Source organism: Pistacia vera, unplaced genomic scaffold (assembly GCF_008641045.1).
Source record: "Pistacia vera cultivar Batoury unplaced genomic scaffold, PisVer_v2 Contig109, whole genome shotgun sequence".
NCBI classification, from domain to species: Eukaryota; Viridiplantae; Streptophyta; class Magnoliopsida; order Sapindales; family Anacardiaceae; genus Pistacia; species Pistacia vera.
The window spans coordinates 862222-881186 of NW_022195126.1; the positions used below are offsets into that span (position 1 = coordinate 862222).

Genomic DNA, 18965 nt, shown 5'->3' on the forward strand with positions numbered 1-18965 from the left:
TCTTGATTTCCCATATTGGGATTCCCAATTCCTGTGTTAGCCATTGATTTTTCATAGTCAACTTGCCTCTTTTCTTTCCTTAACTGTTTAGCAGTTCTCTCGATCTCAAAATCTAGTGGACTAAGATCACCACGACCTCTTGAATGTAAACTCTCTAGATTCTAGCTGAAAACAACAAACAAAAATAAAAATTAATTACTAAACAAAAATAAACAAATCAAATTAGCAACTAAATATTTTGTATTGATATTGGTAAAATGAAAGAGTTCCTCGGCAGCAGCACCAAAAACTTGACAGGCTATTCACAAGTGTACGAAATTGTGCAACTAATAAAGCTCGAGTAAACGAGTGTCGAATCCCAAGAGAATTACCTACCAAGTACCAAACTAGTTTATTTTATTGCTATTTGATGAAATAGAACGTTATGGATGACTTTACTGAAAAAGAAAGCAAATTAAAATCTAAATGAAATCAGAATTTTAGAATCACTTTGGTATAAAAATCAATATGGCCCAACCCTAGGACACAGATTTCACACCAATTTAATCCTATGTATTGACAATCATTACTAACCTATTTAAGCTTATTCTAAAGGCCAAACTCCCTATTATTCCCCTAATTTTCTCTCGAACAATTAATGAATTAACCCTTAAACAACAATCCAAAATATCTCTAAGTTGGATTTAGAAGCTAAGAGATCATTAAGTTCTATAGAATTTACCAAATCCTCATAGATCACGGTAACCTATCTCTAGAGTTCGCTCAATTTATGGTTTTATTACCTTAGACAAATCAAGTTTCATCTCTCGATCTCAACCCAACCCATGATATCATTCAACCCTCGGATCTTTAAGAATTGAAAGCATTACACATAATAATAAAACTTAGAATTGATGCTCAATAAGAAATTAATAAAGATAACGTTAACACATATTCATAAATTGGGCTACGTCTTTAGCCCTAGAAAAGAAATTTAGTGCATAGTTGCAATAATGAAAACCATCATTCTATACAATAACATGAGTTCAGAAAGAAAAATGTAAACACTTCTCTAATCGGTGAACGAGAGCTTCAAGAATCCCGATCTCCAAACTAGTAGCCATCCTTCTCGCTCTCTCTAAAACTCTCTAAAAACTTCTTAAAGACCCTTATTTATATTCTAGGATTCTGATCTTACTTAGGAAAAGGGTAAAATGCCTTAGCCCATTCAGATTCGGATTAGGATAATGTATTAACATAACAAGCCCGTGACCCATCATTGCGGTAATAAGAACAGTCCCTACGGCGATCGTTCTTTCTGTCCAAGGCATCCGTGATCTTCAGAATTTGGTAAAGTCATAAACATGAACTTTTTAGCTCTCTGAATAATCTTTCCAACGCCATCAAAATCATCAAATTCCGATTTCCACAGCTCAAGTTATGACAGAAACATCAAAGCACGCCCATCTTAAAGGATTTCCAGATTTACGTTATATCTTTGACGCATCACAACTTTCTCGTTTCAAGGTCGCTTCTTGTACCATTTATTCCTACGCATCATGAATTCCATCGACATCATTCTTTTCCCTTCACATATCTGTTCAAAATACACCAGTGATCCCGTAAAAGGTGTTTATGAAAGAATTTATTCAAATACAACAATTTAAACACATTTTTTCACAAATAATCCAATTAAATCACTAACAAAATATATACTTTCAAGCTCTTATCGAAGTCCACCACAACCTACTACTTTACCTTAGGTGGAAATTGCATCAGCTGGAAATCCCAACTTCAACCATTGGTAGCACTGTCCACAACAGAAGCTGAGTATGTGGCAGTGATTGATGTATTCAAGGAGGCAATATGGCTACAGGGGATCTTGGAAGAGGCAAACTTGATGGATGGACTTGTGACTGTGTATTTTGACTGTTAAAGTGCTATCCATCTAAGTAAGAACCCCGTATATCATGAGAGGACAAAACATGTAGATGTCAAGTACCACTTTGTTTGAGATCAAATCTCAAAAGAAAGCCTGAATCTACTAAAAATTCCAATCAAAGAAAACTCATCTGATATGGGAACAAAAGTTGTAACTGCTGCAAAGTTCAAGCACTGCTTGAACCTTCTTCACATCAACTGAACTCACAGAGTTGAGAAGGAGTATGTGAATTGCTTGTTGCACCTGTATGATGTTGTTTGAGGAAGGGATAAGGCTTCAAGGTAGAGATTGTTATAAGTGAAGCCTTATACACTGTCGTATTGGCTTAAGTTTACTCTGCATCGCGACCGTTGGTTTGTAAGAGATCTGACAGCTAAAAACAGAAGACTGGTCAAACCTATAAAAGCTGAAGTCTCTTCCATTCGCAGTAGGCTTTCTCTCTCTCGATTGAAATCTTCCCCAAATTACTTGGCTAGGGTTCAAGAATAAGGCTTTGTGTGTGTGTGTGTGTAAATCTGCTGATAATCTGTCCATTAGAGTTACGTTTCTTTATGGAGTTGAGAATCTGGTGTTAAGTTCTCTGTTTGGGCTATAGATTTACCAATATTAGTCTGAAGTCTGGGTAGTTCTTGATAGGGAATCTTGTAAGGGAAGAGTGGTTGAGTATTTGTAATCGTTCCTGATAATAATAGTAAGTGCAACAAGCATCCATATTCTGGAGCTCAACGTGAACGTAGCTTGTTCAATATTGAACAAGTGAACCACGGTAAATACTGTGTGTTGATATGATTTTATTCTGCTTTGATAGATTGATTGTGTTGGTGTTTGCTTAGGATTAGTGAGGGATATTTACAACATTTATAATTACCAAAAAGCTTTTTATTCTTTTTCATTACATTGAACTTTTTATTTATTCTAACATTGTAGTTTGAAAATCCTATTTTATGATTAAAATGACATGGTTGATCTTCTTGTAGATAACTATTGCCTTTAACACTTAGCTAATATTACCAATTGATTTACAAACTATATACAAAGTGATTAGTTACTACAATTTTGCTATGTCCACCAAATTTACGTTGTCATTAACATTATTAAAGGGGGTAATATTATATAGCCTTGTTCTTCATCATTTTAAATTCGCATAGTTATGTTAATTCAATCAAAATTTTATAGTTAATACATAGTTATTATCACTTGGAAATCAGAAAAGCATAGTGCAAATATAGCCAAAACTTCAAAGAAATTTAATAGCCACTATTATATATGTTGGTATAATTATTTTGCCAGTTTAATTTTGTGGATCCAATTTAATGTTATGTTTACCAAATGATGCCACACTGCAGCTCCGTTATAAGTCCCCAGAACAGCATACAAATAGTTTACTAGTCTTTTCACAATCGCATCGGCCTCAAAGCTTCTTCTTCTCCATTTTAATTTTGTTAATTGTCAATGCATTGAGTCACGAATGACTGGCTTGAAAGAATTGGAATAACTCTGGTTTTACTTACCAGAGACGAGTGTAGTCTTATGCATATATAATTAAAGTTGTTACAAGAGATAAGAGAAATATCTATGTGTTGGTTACAAGGGATAAGATTTACTAGGGATTTAAAATATAAACAGAGGACTATGCCAAGATGCACCACAACGTCTTCAACGTCAAGCCGTAACATCCATAATGTTTTCAACATTAAGCCACAATCTGTTCAGTTTGAATATTGTGGTCCTTATCCTTATCATTCTCCCGCAAACCAGCAGGGAGCTCCAACACTGAGAGTTTGTCTCTAAGAAAACAGAACCTCTCAGCCGTATGACCTTTGGTAAAGATGTTCACAGGTTACAATGAAGAAGGGACGTGTTGTAGGATTATGTCTTAGTTTGCCACCTTTTCTCGGACAAAGTGGTAATCCATTTCAATATGCTTGGATCTTGCATGGAAGATTGGATTGGAGGCAAAAGCTAGAGCACTGACATTATCACACCAAACAATGGGAGCCGAGTAAAGTGAAATTTGCAGCTCACACAAGAGCATGCGTAGCCAACATACCTTAGCCGTGACAAAAGCTAAGCATCGATATTCCGCTTCCATACTAGATTTAGAGACAACAAGTTATTTCTTGGCTGACCAAGAGATGAGATTAGGACCCACATAAACACCATAGCCACATGTTGATCGTCTGTCGTTAGGGTCGCCAGCCTAATCGGAATCGCAGTAAGCATTAATAGAAAAAGAACCCGGTTTGTAGAAGAGGCCAAAATCGAGTGTCTGCTTCAAGTACTGTAACACTCATTTGGCTGTTATCCAATGGGTAGAAGTGGGAGCTTGCATGTGTTGACAAAGCTGATTTATTGAGTATGCGATGCGGGGCGTGTAAGGGTGAAATATTGCAAAGCACTTACGGTTTGTCTATACTCAGATGGATCCAGAAGAGGAGCTCCATCAAATTTAGACAGTTTGGAGCTCGAGACACAAGGAGCTTGATAGGGTCGATTCCAGGAGTTTTACACATTCTAACAAATCAATGATACATGTCGAAGATGCAAACCGGAAGAGTTGCATGTGGCTTCAATACCCAGAAAATACGTCAACTGGCCGAGATCCTTCAAAGCAAACTCAAGTTGCAGGTTAGAGATAAGAGATGTAATGAAGTCCTGGTTATTGGAAGTGACAAGAATACCATCCATATACATTAATAAAAACACATGAATCCAGTCTTGGTGATAAGTGAATAACGATTGGTCAACCTATGAACTATGAAAACCAAGAGAGAGCAAGGCAATAGATGGGTGATTAAACGAAGCTCGAGGTGCTTGCTTCAAGCCATTAAGGGATTTATGAAGCTTACAAACAAACTGGGAGTGCACCGGATCCTGAAAACCTTTTGGTTGTGCCATATAGACCTCTTCTTCTAAAATGTCATGGAGAAAGGCGTTAGAAACATCTAGTGGTTGAATATCCCAGTTAAAGGACACTGCAAGTGCAAGAACCATACAGACAGTAGAGGGTTTGATAACTGGATTGAACGTGTCATGAAAATCAACACCACTTCTCTAGAGATAACCAACTGCTACTAATCTGGCCTTGTGATGGTCAATGCTGCCATCGGGTCTATGTTTGCGTTTAAATACCCATTTGCAAGGCACCACATTTTTACCAGGAGGGCGAGGGCACAACGACCACATTTCATTCTTCAAGAGTGCCTAAAGTTCACTGTCCATTGTCGCATGCCACTCAGGTATAGATGCTACTTGAGCATAGGTACGAGGCTTAGATATGACCACACCTGCATGCAAAGTTCAGAAAGGGAGATGAGTAGAGTAATATAGGTGGAAGTTAGGAAAGGTACGGGGCTTAGAATGGCCAATCTGCAATCTAGTAGTCATATGAGAAGGAGGAATAGGAAGGGAGGGTGCTCTGTCTTGGTGATCTTAATGTGCACTATCGTGGGTAGTAGGGGAAAGGCTAGGTGAAGAAAGAGGAGACGAGGAGGAGTCTAAAGGAGACGAGGGTTGACTAGAGTTGAGAATAGGTGTAGAAGAGTGAAGGATAGGTGCAGGGGAGATGGTATCTTGAATAGAAAGAGAAGATGCTGAAACGGGACTAGGAGAAGAAACAGGGGAAGAAAGAAAAATGTGTGAGGGAGGAGAGAAGAGCAAAGCATGAGAATTACCTGCGGAGTCCACGCAACTAGCAGAGTCAGTGAAGATGGATTGTTCATAAGCTGGAAATATGCCTTCGTAAAAAATCACATTCCCAGAAATATACACCCACCTGGAGGATGGATCAAAGCACCAAAAACCCTTGTGATTAGAGCAATAACCTATGAAAATACAAGGTGTGCTACGATAAGACAATTTATCAGGTGTATAAGGGCAAAGATAGGGAAAACATTGACATCCAAAAGAACGAAAATATGTGAAGTCAGGGGGAAGATGAAAAAGACGTTCATATGGTGATGAATAATCAAGAACCTTGGTAGGTAATCGATTAATGATAAAAATAGAAGTTAGAAATGCATCAACCCAAAATTGCTTAGGTAAGCTAGATTGGGCAAGGAGAGTGAATCCCACTTCCATAATATGACGGTGTTTTCTTTCAGCGAGGCCATTTTGTTGTGAGGTATGAGGACATGAAAGGCGATGAAAAATTCCGTTCGAAGTTAAAAATTGCTTAAAAATGTTAGAACAATTTTCGCCACCATTATCACTTTAGAATTGTTTAATGGTGTAATTAAATCAGAGTCATCAATTGGTTTCCCAACGGCAAATAATTCATCAGCAAGGGATTTAACCTCATCCAAAAAAATTTGGCAAGACATGGAGCCTTGCTGTACAGATTGTAACTTTCTCTTAATGAGAGAAATCTGCGACGTGGAGGGCGCAGCAAATCATGCACCAAGGGCTTGCCAAGCAAGCCAAGAGGTCTCAAGGCCATAAATGGTGGAAATCACCACAGGAGATAGAGAAGAAACAATCCAGCCAAGTACCTTTTGGTTCTTATACTGCCAAACTACATAAGCAGAATTAAGAATACCTGGGCCTTATTTTTAGCACTGGAAAATTGAGGAGGACTGGGTTCAGAACCATCAACGATTCCCATATAATGATTTCTTTCTACTAGTATACTTTAGAAAATATACGATGAAAACATGCATACTTAGCATATGAAAAGTAGTTGGGTCCAAATTTTTCTTTACTTACAAAATATAATTCTTTACATATACCAAAATAACATGTACAAAAACTTGAGCAATGGTGGACAGTGATGCCATTTCTCTCCGCTTTTTGACGTCTATCTGATCACTTCTCACCTATTTCTTGCAAAACATGGAATAACAACGGGGTGAGCACAAAAATGCTCAGTAAGTAAATCCTCTTCTCTTCTATCCACGCAACTTTCTCTTGATTATTTCCTTACTTAATTATTTTCTTCTTCATTCTTTCTTAGTTCTTCTTTTTTCTTTCTTTCTCTGTTTCTAGTTCTCACTGTACTTTTCTTTCTTTCTAATTCCTTACGTTCTTTCTTTCTATTCTTTCTACTCTTTCTTTCTGCTCTTTCTTTCTATTCTTACTAACCATGAGGAAAATCATAGTAATATGCATGAATGCAATGCACATGCAATAATGCATAGAAATGCATTTTCTTTCTTCTTTTCTATTTCTTATTTTGTTTCTTTTCTTTTATTTCTGGCTCAAGCTCTTCTTTTCTTTTCTTTTCTTTTCTTGTATCTCAAGCTTTCTTATTCTTTATTTTCTTATTTTTATTCTTTCTTTTCTTTGTCGATTGGACTCGGTTGATGCATGGATTCAGAACCTTGGTCATGTGAGTGAGTACAGTCCTCATTTACATGCACTCTTGCGGACCGTACAAATTCTTTTTTTTTTTCTTAGGCCTCTCAATTAAGGTGGCGTGTATGTAGGAATTCTTCTCGGTACAACCCTCATCCACATACACTCTTACGGGTCGTACAAATTCTTCTTCTTCTTATGCTGCTCACTTAAGGCAACGTGTATGTGGGAAATTCTTCTTAGCACCCACGGGTTCTCCATCGCAACAACCTATTCTTTTCTCTTCTTTAGCACTTCTCTTTCTTTAATTCTTTAGTGCTTTTCTTTCTTTCTTTTGTTATTGTACATTTTTTATTCTTTGTTTAAGTTCTTATGCATATGCATTATATGCATGTGAATGGCTCATGCTTATATTTCTTTCTTAAGTGCAATTATGCTATGTTGCACAAAAATAAGTTTCTCTACTTATACACAAGCTTCTCTTAGGCATTTCATCAAACATCATGCATGCATACTTTAATTCTATCTTTGGTAAATCTCTACTTCTTTCTTAAACCATCCATTCATGGAGCCACATCCACAATAAATCTAAACATGGCCAAAAAAAACACTTCAAATATTGTACTCAATTTCTTTCTACATGCAACCAAACTTCACTTGGTCACCACAATCTCAACTCTACTTTTCATGGCTCAATTTCTACTTATGAAAAGTCATCTACTCATCAACATCAACATTCTCAACAATCAATTTCAAGCTCATAAGCATAAACAAGCATATCAAATCATTTAGTTGCTTAAATCTTAACTTAGGTTGGATTCACTTATCTTTGCTTGAGTTCCTCCATTAGAAGCTCTTTATCTTTGTTGGACTTGCTTCTTCTCTCAAATCCTAAGCATAAACTTCATAAGAATTCCATACTAACTTAAATTAACCTCATATAGAACAAGAATCCTTACCTCTTGATACTTAGGATCAAATCCTTATAGAAATCCAACCAAAAGCCCTCAAATCAACCTTGGAAAATTGATGGAAAGATGAGAGAATTGGGGTAGAGGTGGCATGTGGGATAAAGCAAATGAGAGGGTTTGTGTGCTTGAACCCTTAATATCTCATATAACTAAGCCTTCTTTCCATTTTGCACTTACACTTACTTGCAAATTCCATCCTTATCCTTTAATTCTTTACAAATTCACCCCTATTCCAAAATATTCTCCATGAAATTTTCTTACATTTCATTCCCCACTTTTCCTGTTAATTAGGGGTAGAATGGTCACTTCACCCCTATAAAAAATTCTCTAGAACCTTCACAAAGAAAAACAGCCAGATCTTCGCCCCGATGAAAAAATACAGAGCCTACGTCGTCGCGGCGACAATTATTCTTCGCCACGGCGAAGTCTGCATTTCCCAAAATCCGCCAAGACTTCACCAAATTCTAACAACTTACAAACTTAACCAAGGGCAACCCAACAACAAAGATAAACTTAGGGCCAACAAACAACATGTGAAAGGCAAATGAACATGAATCAAAGATGTAACTTGAAGTGGATGTTACATCCCATGAGACCATAGCTTCGAAACAGGGGAAGTAACTTAGCACTCTAAGCAAGAAAGTTGGTTCCATCAAGTTTGATAGAGATAACCTGAGAAAGAAGGTGAAATGCAATGGAAGAGGAAGAAGAATCTGCAGTAGCAGCCATAGGATCGACAAGAGCGTTAGCTATAAAAGGCTCTGATACCATGAAAGAATTGGAATAACTCTGGTTTTACTTACCAGAGACGAGTGTAGTCTCATGCATATATAATCAAAGTTGTTACAAGAGATAAGAGAAATATCTCTGTGTTGGTTACAAGGGATTTAAAATATAAACAGAGAATTATGCCAAGATGCACCATAACGTCTTCAACGTCAAGCCGCAACATCCTCAACGTTTTCAACGTCAAGCCATAATCTGTTCAATTTGAATATTGTGGTCCTTATCCTTATCATGGTTGCCATGTTATAAAATTATGGAAGCCAGGTTGTCCACTTGATAATTGATCTCGTATGAACTTGAAATCACTCATTATAGATATCTTATGTTATAATTATCTCATTTGTGCATGGCTATTTACTCAATTATAGATTGTTATTATCAGTTTATCAACTAAATGGTTTATAGAAATGCAATTCTGATTCAATGATGTTGCCATTAGCCCCCAACAAAATAAAATCGAGGCTAAGTATAAATGTTATGCCTGAAAAGGTAGGGCTGACATGGAGTCTCATCAGCAAGATCTAGTCAGAACTCAGGAAGGTTTTGAGCCGCCCAAGTGTAGCCATGTCGCGAAATGGCGCAAGTGGCATGACCTCTTTCAACGTAGTTGGTGAGTGCCAGGCTTGTAAGCGGCTAGAGATCGCCCACATGTCAAAACCCTGCTTAAGTCGAGGCAATCCCTCAGGCAGGTAACCAATGGGACACAAAAAAGGATTTGCATGGTACCTACAAGGGCTATGCAAAGCCAGATATTTGATCCAGTTGGGCTTATTTCTGATCCAATCCGGATTTTCAAATCAGGTTATATCCTGATTTGAATCTGATCTGAATTACATGGATATCCGGTTTTTTGGATATCCGATTTTTCGGATCAGATAATTGGATATCCGAAATTAATCCGAATTTTACAAAAAATGCTTATTACAAATATAAAAAATAAAAATCAAACTGCCAAATACAGAGAAATTGGTGAACATATAGAAGCAAAGAAACAATTAAATATAAAAAATAACAAATCAAACTGCCCTCTCATTTTCAAAACATCTGAAACACTCAAAACACAGTTCTAAAACATGTAAAAAACACAAACTTTATGTTATTACCAGATTTGACACAAAAATTAACCAAAAACAAATGCATGAGCAGCAAAAAGATACAAACAAAAAAAATAATAATAAACTCAATAACTATTTTTGAACACCAAGACCACATGAAAGAAGACCATGTAGCCATTTTTAAAAAGAAAAAACTAAACAAACAGTGTTGACAAATGACAATTCTCCACAAACATGAACAAGGTTGTTTAGCCATTTTGACGCAAAGATCTAACATACCCACCAAATCTAAATGGCTTGTGAAGAAGAAGAAACAAAAACCCATACCGGGAGAAATCAAAGATGGAGAGCCAATAAGTAAAGATGGTGATGGGTGGTAGCCGGTGGGTGTTAAGAGATTAGAGATGGAGAGATGAGAGAGTGAGATTGAGATGGAAAGACTTTACTTTTTTGTTTTAGGTTTAAGTTTTTACTTTAAAGTGCTAATGAAATTCGGATCGGATACGGATATCTGATTTTTTTTCACACTTCATCCGTATCCGATCCAGATATTCGGATTTTTCTATTTTTACTATCTGAATTCGATCCGGATTTTTGGATATTCAATTTTTTCTGATCGGATCAGATTTCGGATAATTTTGCACACCTCTAGTACCTACTCACTTGCAGATTTAGTAATCATTATATTGAACTCTCCCACTATAAATAGAGGTCTTCCCTCTCCTTTGCGGGGATTGGCTAATTTTATGCTGAAATAGCTCTCTCTCTCTCTTTATTCTCTTTAAACTGTAATTCAGCTCGCTGCACGCGATCTGATTTTACTTCTTTATTAATACAATAACAGTGGACGTAAAATTCACTTTTGAGCATCCGAACCACTTTAAATATTGCTTCTCACCCCGTTATTTAATTCGATATTCCCATATCACGTGTGACTTCTAAGTCCGCTTAGCATTATACACGTGTGAGTAGTTAATGTCAAAATCCAACATCAACAGTTTGGCACTAGAATGGGCCTAATTTAGTATCTACTTTTCATCAGAAAATCTCTGACTAATCGGTCCCACCACAGCAAATGGCTCGTCGTTTCGAATCTAAGCGAACCAAATATGACAATGAAGAAATCCCCCAAGTGCAAGAGAACACTTCTCCCGAAGTGCCGCCAATCCAGCAAAATATCATGGGGGATATTCCTTCAAGCTTGCGGCTTGACCCAGCCATCATGGGTTACCTGGAGAGGTTCAATAATACTCTCCAAATTGCCAGCTAAAGGCTAGATCAATTGGATCGGGTCATACCACCTGAATCCAATGAGGCGGTGCCACCGCCAAAAATGTCTGCAAGTCGTGTGAAAGCGTGAAAAAGGGCGAAAGTCTATACCACGCGCACTATAGCGCGTCAGAGAAAGGGAAAGCAAGTGGTGCAAAACGAACCAAAGGACTTTGAGGGACCAGTGAACATCGATTGCGCACTGGATAAAGTACTAGTGGCATTACGACTCGGCGACATGTCGCAGCATGAGCCGTCCAATTTAATAGCCACATGTTACACATGCATACTTACGTTAATTCAATCAAATTTTTATAGTTAATACATAGTTATGATCACTTGGAAATCAGAAAAGCACAGTGCAAATATTGCCAAAACTTCAAAGAAATTTAATAGCCTCTATTATAAATGTTGGTATTATTAGATTTTTCCGGTTTAATTTCATGGATCCAATTTAATGTTATGTTCACCAAATGTTGCCACACTGCAGCTCTGTTAGAAGTCCCCGCAACAACGTGCAAAAACAGTTTATTAGTCTTCTCCCACAATCGCATCGGCCTCAAAGCTTCCTCTTCTCCATTTTAATTTTGTTAATTCATTTTCAATGCATTGAGTCACGAATGACTGGCTGCCATGTTATAAAATTATGGAAGCCGGGTTGTCCACTTGCTAATTGATCTCGTATGAACTTGAAAGCACTCATTATAGATCTCTAATGTTATAATTGTCTCATTTGTGCATGGCTATTTGCTCAATTATAGATTGTTATTATCAGTTTATCAACTAAATGGTTTATAGAAACGCAATTCTGATTCAATGCTGTTGCCATCAGCAGCCCCCAACAAAATAAAATCGAGGCTAAGTATAAGAAACCAATCTCTTTTATTATAACAGCAAGCCAAAAGATTTGATGATCAAATTCAAACCAGAACCAGAGCCTGTAAGGAAGTGCTCTAATTCATCGTCTACAAATGATCACTCATAAAAGCCAAAAGCAAAACAAACTTTGAACTAAAACAAGGGATCATTAGCATCATCATGACCCCCAAAACAAATAAAATGACAGAGGGCGGGAAGTTGATGATCAAATGACGATCGGAGGAGTGATCTCTGCGTTGAACTGCCAAACCTCAAAACTTCCAGTAACAAAATTGTAGTATCCTCCTCTCAATGCTATAGTTTTCTTCGCCACACCCTTTCTAACATATGGATAACTTAGCAGGTTCACCAGTGACAAATTTACACATTCCTGCGTTATAATTCATATTAATTAATCAGACAGCTTAATTTATCATTAACTTAAAATATATATTAGTATTAATATATTTCTCTTACCCTTTCACATATTGCTTTTTGTTCTTGAATTGGTAGGTGGCCATACTTTGCTTTGACCTTGGCCTTAGCAGGTAATGCAATTCTCATCCAATCGTCAACAAAATCACTGCACACATATATATCGATATCATTGTCATATTAATATAGTTAAATTAATAACTATGTACTAGAAAACTTGAATGGTGTTCATGTAAATTAAAGCCTTACAAAGGAGCAGAACCATCCTCTGGATAAGTCATAAGCCTGTCTATCCCACCACAGCGACTATGTCCAATCACCAATATATTTTGAACCTGTTCAATTTTGTATTAATCAACACTGTTTTTTATTGGATAGAGGAAGGGGAAATAATTTTTTTATATGAATGTACCTCAAGATGGGAAACAGCATATTCAATGGTTGCACCAACGTCTGAGTATCTTGACTGCGCAGTATAAAAGACAATAAATCAAGACCGTAAATAATAGATAGAAAGATAGCCCTAATTATTAAACTGATCGATTAAGGAAATCAGTTGAAGAATTAACCTGGTTAAATGCAGGAACCAGGTTAGCGATATTGCGGACCATGAAGGCTTCCCCTGGTTGAAAATCTAAGACATGAGAGGGGCATACACGAGAGTCTGAGCACGCAAATACTAGAAACTGCACAACAATTAATTAATTAATTAATTAAGTGCATTATCTTAATAATTAACGTTAAAAGGAGAGAGAAATTCAAACACGTTCGATTCAGTCATATATAAATGGTAATAATATTGGAAAGAAAAGCAAAGAATTTATTAAGAATCGAAACTATACCTTAGGATGTTGGGCTTTGGCAAGTTGCTGAAAATATTCCGGGTTTTTGCTGAAAAAATGCAAACAGAAATGAATGAGTATGTTTAAAACCTTTGGTTTTTCTCTTGAAAGTATTTTTATTGCTTTTGGAAATACTAAAAGAAGCTAGTTAAGACGAGGAGATGATGACATACTCAAATTTGTAGGTCTTGAAACGAAGGAACCCCTTTATAATCCTTTCTACTGGATCAGATTGGCTGTCATCCTGGTCTTTCTCCCTGCAACATAATATAAAGAAACATAAGTTAATTTGAAGTTCCATTAATTATTCCCTCTGATTGATGAACTAGCTAGTAAAACGTTAATTATAAGCCAAACACATACATGTACTACTTTGTGTAGCTATAATTTATGTATTCTTTGCTAGCTTTTCCAAGCTTGGTAAGGGTCATATATAATAATTGCATACAGAGATGTGTAAAAATAAACCTGAGAAGTTTCTTCAGCCCTCCAATAAGATCCTTGGAATGCTTAGCCATATGAATATATATCTCTGCAAAATTCAAAAATACGTAACTTAAAATAACAACAAAACCATATTATATGTACATTAGTAAAATATATATATACATATATATAATTATATTACATATATCAATCAAAGTAACCTTTTTGTAGCAAAGGATTTTAGTTTCGAAGTTGAAGGAGATATTGGATGGTGAAACAGATGCGTATTAATTGCAACAAGGGCAAGTTCTACTTATATAGATGGAATGATGGGAGCTTATAATATTTTGTAGCAGTTGTTTCCTGGTAATTAACTTTTCAACATTCAAGATTTTAAAAATTTATGAAAGTCTACAAAGACAATCACGTGCGTCTCTCTCGCATGCAATCGTCAATATAAGACCACTGAAGAAGAAAGGTTTCTTATTTTTGGGTCAATGGGTCATATTTGGTCCACAGCAGGTAAATGGGAAATAGATAGATTTCTCATTTTTATAATATATAAATTTCCTCCCCCGAATACTTAATTTACAGCCAAAGGGGTAAGAAGAAAGAATTTCAAAAGGATGAAATTTATAATTCTATTAATACTTGATCTCCTTCAAAAAGCAAGTCAAGTCGAATGAAAGACGATGAGCGCTTTATAGAACTGGTGAAAGCGAAAGTGAAACCAAACATTTTGACAAAAGAAAAGAAACATAAAGACTCATTAGAAAATGGGAACACGGGGAGTGCCTATCTTTGAATTTAGTTCATGTTTGTTTTGGTTGGTCATAAATGTTACATTGAATACACACTCCTCCAAATAGGCATGGCAATGTTCCCCAGAATTCCGAGGACCCATCCTGTCCCACCCCATATGGGGTGGGGTGATAAACGTATTTTACACTATGATTTTGCATTGAATTTTGATAGGATTTAGGATACTTTTCATACAATTTGGGCCATAATTGCTACCTAATTCTATTAATTTGTCTTTGTAGGCCTAAACGATGATTTTTAGCATAAATGACAGTTTTGAGCGTAAATTGTGTAACTTAGCTTGAAACTCGGAATAACCTGAATTTAGAAGCGTTGGAAAGCTAAGAAAAGAGCTACAACGTTCATGTTTTGGGTTTTTCCTAATTCTGACTGGACAAAGGTAAAAACTTGGCTTGAAGTCGTGAAAAGGCCGCTGGAACTGAAGAAAAACGTCTTTGGACGTCTTCAGTATTTCTGCCATAACTTGATCTGTAGACCTCGGATTGTGCTGATTCTTGAACGACCAGAAAGATAATTGAAAGGCTACAATTCATATTTTTTACACTTTTCCATATTCTAACTATATCAGCTCAATTGGGTCTGTAAGTTTTCGCCGCGGCAAGGAAAAATCTTCGCCGCGCGAACCTGCGTCAATGCAAAAATAAAACGACGCTTTTTGGCTTGCTAGGGCTTCGTCCTTAAGTGAGAGAGGTATAAATTAGAGCGAAAAAGAAAAAAAAGAGGCTTGGTTCGTGATTTGGGAGGCAGCTCATGGAAGGAGAAGATTATTGAATATTTGGGCTTCAAATTAGAGAAGATTTCTCCATCTTTTGCTTGCTTTTGAATGATAATCTTGATTCAGTTTGTTTTGTTGTTTTATTTCGTTTTTGAGTAGAACTGAGTTGTTTAGCTAGGGTTTGATGTATCTTGATACAAGATTCAATTTATATGATTGAATTACTTTGAGTTTTTAATTTCATGATTGAGTGTTTATCTCTTTGCTTAATGTTTTTTGGATGCTTGTCACCATTCAAATATGTGTTGTTCACAATGACTGAGAAGTGTTTGTGATTGTGCCTCTTGATAAATACCATAGTTTAGCAAACGCTAGAGATAGGTTTAGCGATCTATGAAATCTAGATAGAATTTCACAAAGCTTAAAATCCTTTGAACTATTAATCTTCATTTTGTTGGTTGCGGAAGCTTAATAGGGATAAGTAGGGAAATGTAGCATGAGAATGTATTTTACAACTTAGGGAATTCGATTTTCAATCAAGGAATTAGAACTTGGGTAATAGATTCTATGATTTGGGTTAGCGTATTTAGGTGAATTCAACACCCTAGCATTTGTTTTAGAATTGTTTAATTAGTTAAGTTGTTGGTTTTGCATTTATATTTAGTTTGTTAATCTCCATCAATCCAATTTATTGTTGCTTCAATAGGACTTAAACTGAAAAATCGTAATTAGTAACACTATCCTCGTGGGAACGATACTCACCTCACTTTATTACTTTTTGCGACATTATACTTGCTATTTTTGCATGTTGTGTTTCAACGCATCAAGTTTTTGGCGCCGTTGCCGGGGATAGTTGATTATAATATTGATAGTATCTAGTGTAGTGCAAATTGAAGCTTTTATTTCATTTTTGTAGTTAATTGTAAATATTGTATAGTCTTAAGTATGAGAATTGACATTACCTCTTTCGTGCAAGGCAACGATGAATCACTATATGAAGCTTGGGAGAGGTACACGGAGTTGTTAAGGAATTGTCCACATAATGGTCTACCGTTTTGGAGACAAGTCCAAAACATTTTACAATGGGTTGCTACCAAATATTCAAATGATGTAGATGTGGCAGCAGGCGGAGCCTTAATAACAAGACCCCAGAAAGAGGCTTATGAATTGCTTGAGGTGATGGCCACAATACCTACCAAAGACCTAATGATAGAGCAATGCTGAAGAGATAATGGTCTACATGAAGTTGACGCGTTCGACACATTATCTGCACAAATTCCACATGTCAAAGCCAATTGGGAGGTATGATGTAAATTCTTTTCACTCACCATTTATAACTTGTGAATTTTGTGCAGGAAACCATGAGGTGTGGAATGCCAATATGGAAACCAGTTATTCTTTTCAACACCGAGCAAGTGAATTCAATGGTTAGTTCACAAAGGCTGCAAAGTGACTCCTTCTCCGATGCTTACAATCTTGGTTGGGGAATCACCCAAATTTGTCCTGGAGCGATCAAAGCATTCAATCAAATCAAAGGACAATGCCAAACCATCACCAGTGGTGAATCATCAACCATGTGAGCAAAGAATGTCGAAATTGGAAGATATATTCGAAGAGTTCATGCAAGAAATCACAAGTTTTATGAATGAGACACACTCAAACTTCATAAATCAAGGAGTGTCCATTCAAAATTTGGAGGTTCAAATGGGGCAATTGGTTGAACAACTGACAGAGAGATCTCAAGGTTCTTTGCTGAGCACAAAGTCACAAATCCTGAAGAACAATTAAATGTCATACCATTGAGGAGAGGTATAGTGTTGGAGCAACCTCACAATGAAGAAAAGTTGGAAAACTTGAAGACAAGACCATGAAGAGGAAAATCTCAAAGCGGAAAGGTGTGCAAAATACTTAGGGAATTTCACACAAACAACTCACCTCACAAGGAACAATTTGAGGAATTTGGTGTAAATGGCCACAAGTCAAAATTGGTGTGGAAGAGACTCCAAACATTGGACTCAACCAATCACCATCTCACTCAAAGTTCGCATATACAAATTTGAAGTTCCGAAAAGATGCTTATGAGAATGTCCGAAATCCAAAGGAAAGATCAAGAGGTGGCAATGGGAAGTGAAGCACCCCACAAGGATCCGGATTGACGAAGGACCATGGGAAAGTCGAGCTTTCGACTATAAACAAGCGCTTCTTGGAGGCAACCCAAGTCTTTTCAATTGTTTTTCATTTCATTGCTGTTTTAATTTGTTTTAGTTTTCTTATGATTTTGAATTAGTTTTAATTTGTGTGTTTTGGGTGTTTCAGGTGAAGTTTGAAGCTAAGGAAAAGGAAAGAAAAACTTCAGACTTCGCCGGGGCGAAGTGCCCTGAAGAATTTTGAGCTCCTGTATTTTTCGCCGCGCGAAGAATTTGTTGTCGCCGCGGCGACGATTGGTTTTGAATTTAGGGTTTTATCATGAAGAACTTCGCCGCGGCGAAGTCTGTTTCCTTTTAATAGTCGCGTGATCTTTCATTTTGCGAAAATTTTCCTGAAGCACTTTTCTTTTTAGTTTTTGTTTTTATTTCTTTAGTTTTTGTAAGTAGGAATTGATGTTGATTTCCTGGTTTTTGGCCTTTATTTGTTTTTGTTTAGATTTTAGGTTTAGTTTAATAGGTTGAGATTAGAGTAATTCTTTCATATTAATCGGTGAGGTATCTAACACATTTGGCACCATTGACTTTCATTTGTTTGACAATGATGATGAGGAGGAAGCCAAGTGGATGCCAGGATGTTGCACAAAAATTGGCCTTTACGGATTAGTCAGGGGAGTATCTCATAACATTTACTTTGTTTTTCTATTCCTTGGATGTGTATGATGTGACATTGGGGACAAGGTCTTTTAAGTTTGGGAGGAAATAGACATAAAGCTTGGTTTAAGGGTATACCGCTGGAAACCAGAACCCGCCTTAAAAACTGCCTAGCAGTACTTGGCAACCTCTGGTATAACACGCCACGTACACCTTAAACGGAAAAAAAAAAAAAAAAAAAAAAAAAAAAAAAAAACTTTAGTTATTATTTATTTTGATTGTTTTTGCCGATGATGAATTCATAAGTCTATGATGAAACTTAATTGTTGGGATATTATTCTTGGAAAATGTTAAGCTTACTTCAAGTTTAGGTTATTGACTGAATTTTGATTGAGGTTTTGTTAGTGGTTCAACCACCATTTTCATTTTTTCGGCATGCTTAGAAACATTTTATGTGGTTAGGTGAAGTTTGATAATGTTGGTGGACTCTAGAACCTAGTAGAGAAGTGCTTGAGCGAAATTCTAGGATTAGACTTGTTGAGGAAATGATTTAGGCATTTTTTGAACGTTTGAGCCTTTCCAGCTGACCCATAATGAATCTTCCCTAGTCACCCACTTGAGCCTTATGAGATTATCTGCCTTATTTTCCTTGCAAACCAAAAATTGTCACTCCCTATACCCTAAACACTTTATCATACCCTTTAGGAGAATTTGGACCAAATGTATGCACCAAAAGAGCTTTGAGAGGTGTGTGAATAAGTGATGGACCAAAATC

General features: G+C 36.6%; 1 protein-coding gene across 1 annotated transcript; it reads right to left on the reverse strand.

Moving 5' to 3' along the window:
- Positions 1-12192: 12192 nt before the first annotated feature.
- Positions 12193-14128, reverse strand: LOC116136379 (carbonic anhydrase 2-like). Its single transcript, XM_031422098.1, has 9 exons — positions 14077-14128; positions 13898-13961; positions 13603-13686; positions 13430-13478; positions 13157-13273; positions 13000-13053; positions 12837-12922; positions 12630-12735; positions 12193-12543 (listed from the first exon to the last, which is right to left on the reverse strand). The coding sequence occupies exons 2-9, from the start codon at positions 13945-13947 to the stop codon at positions 12379-12381; spliced, it is 711 nt and encodes a 236-aa protein (XP_031277958.1). The 5' UTR covers positions 13948-13961; positions 14077-14128; the 3' UTR covers positions 12193-12378.
- Between the last annotated feature and the right edge of the window lie 4837 nt (positions 14129-18965).

Bases quoted from the DNA above. Each gene is read 5' to 3' on its own strand.
- LOC116136379 (XM_031422098.1), bottom strand. From the start codon at position 13,947: ATGGCTAAGCATTCCAAGGATCTTATTGGAGGGCTGAAGAAACTTCTC. The intron at 13,274-13,429 runs GTATAGTTTCGA...ATTGTTGTGCAG, and splicing joins CCAAAGCCCAACATCCTAAG to TTTCTAGTATTTGCGTGCTC. The intron at 12,923-12,999 runs GTACATTCATAT...AAAATTGAACAG, and splicing joins ATGCTGTTTCCCATCTTGAG to GTTCAAAATATATTGGTGAT.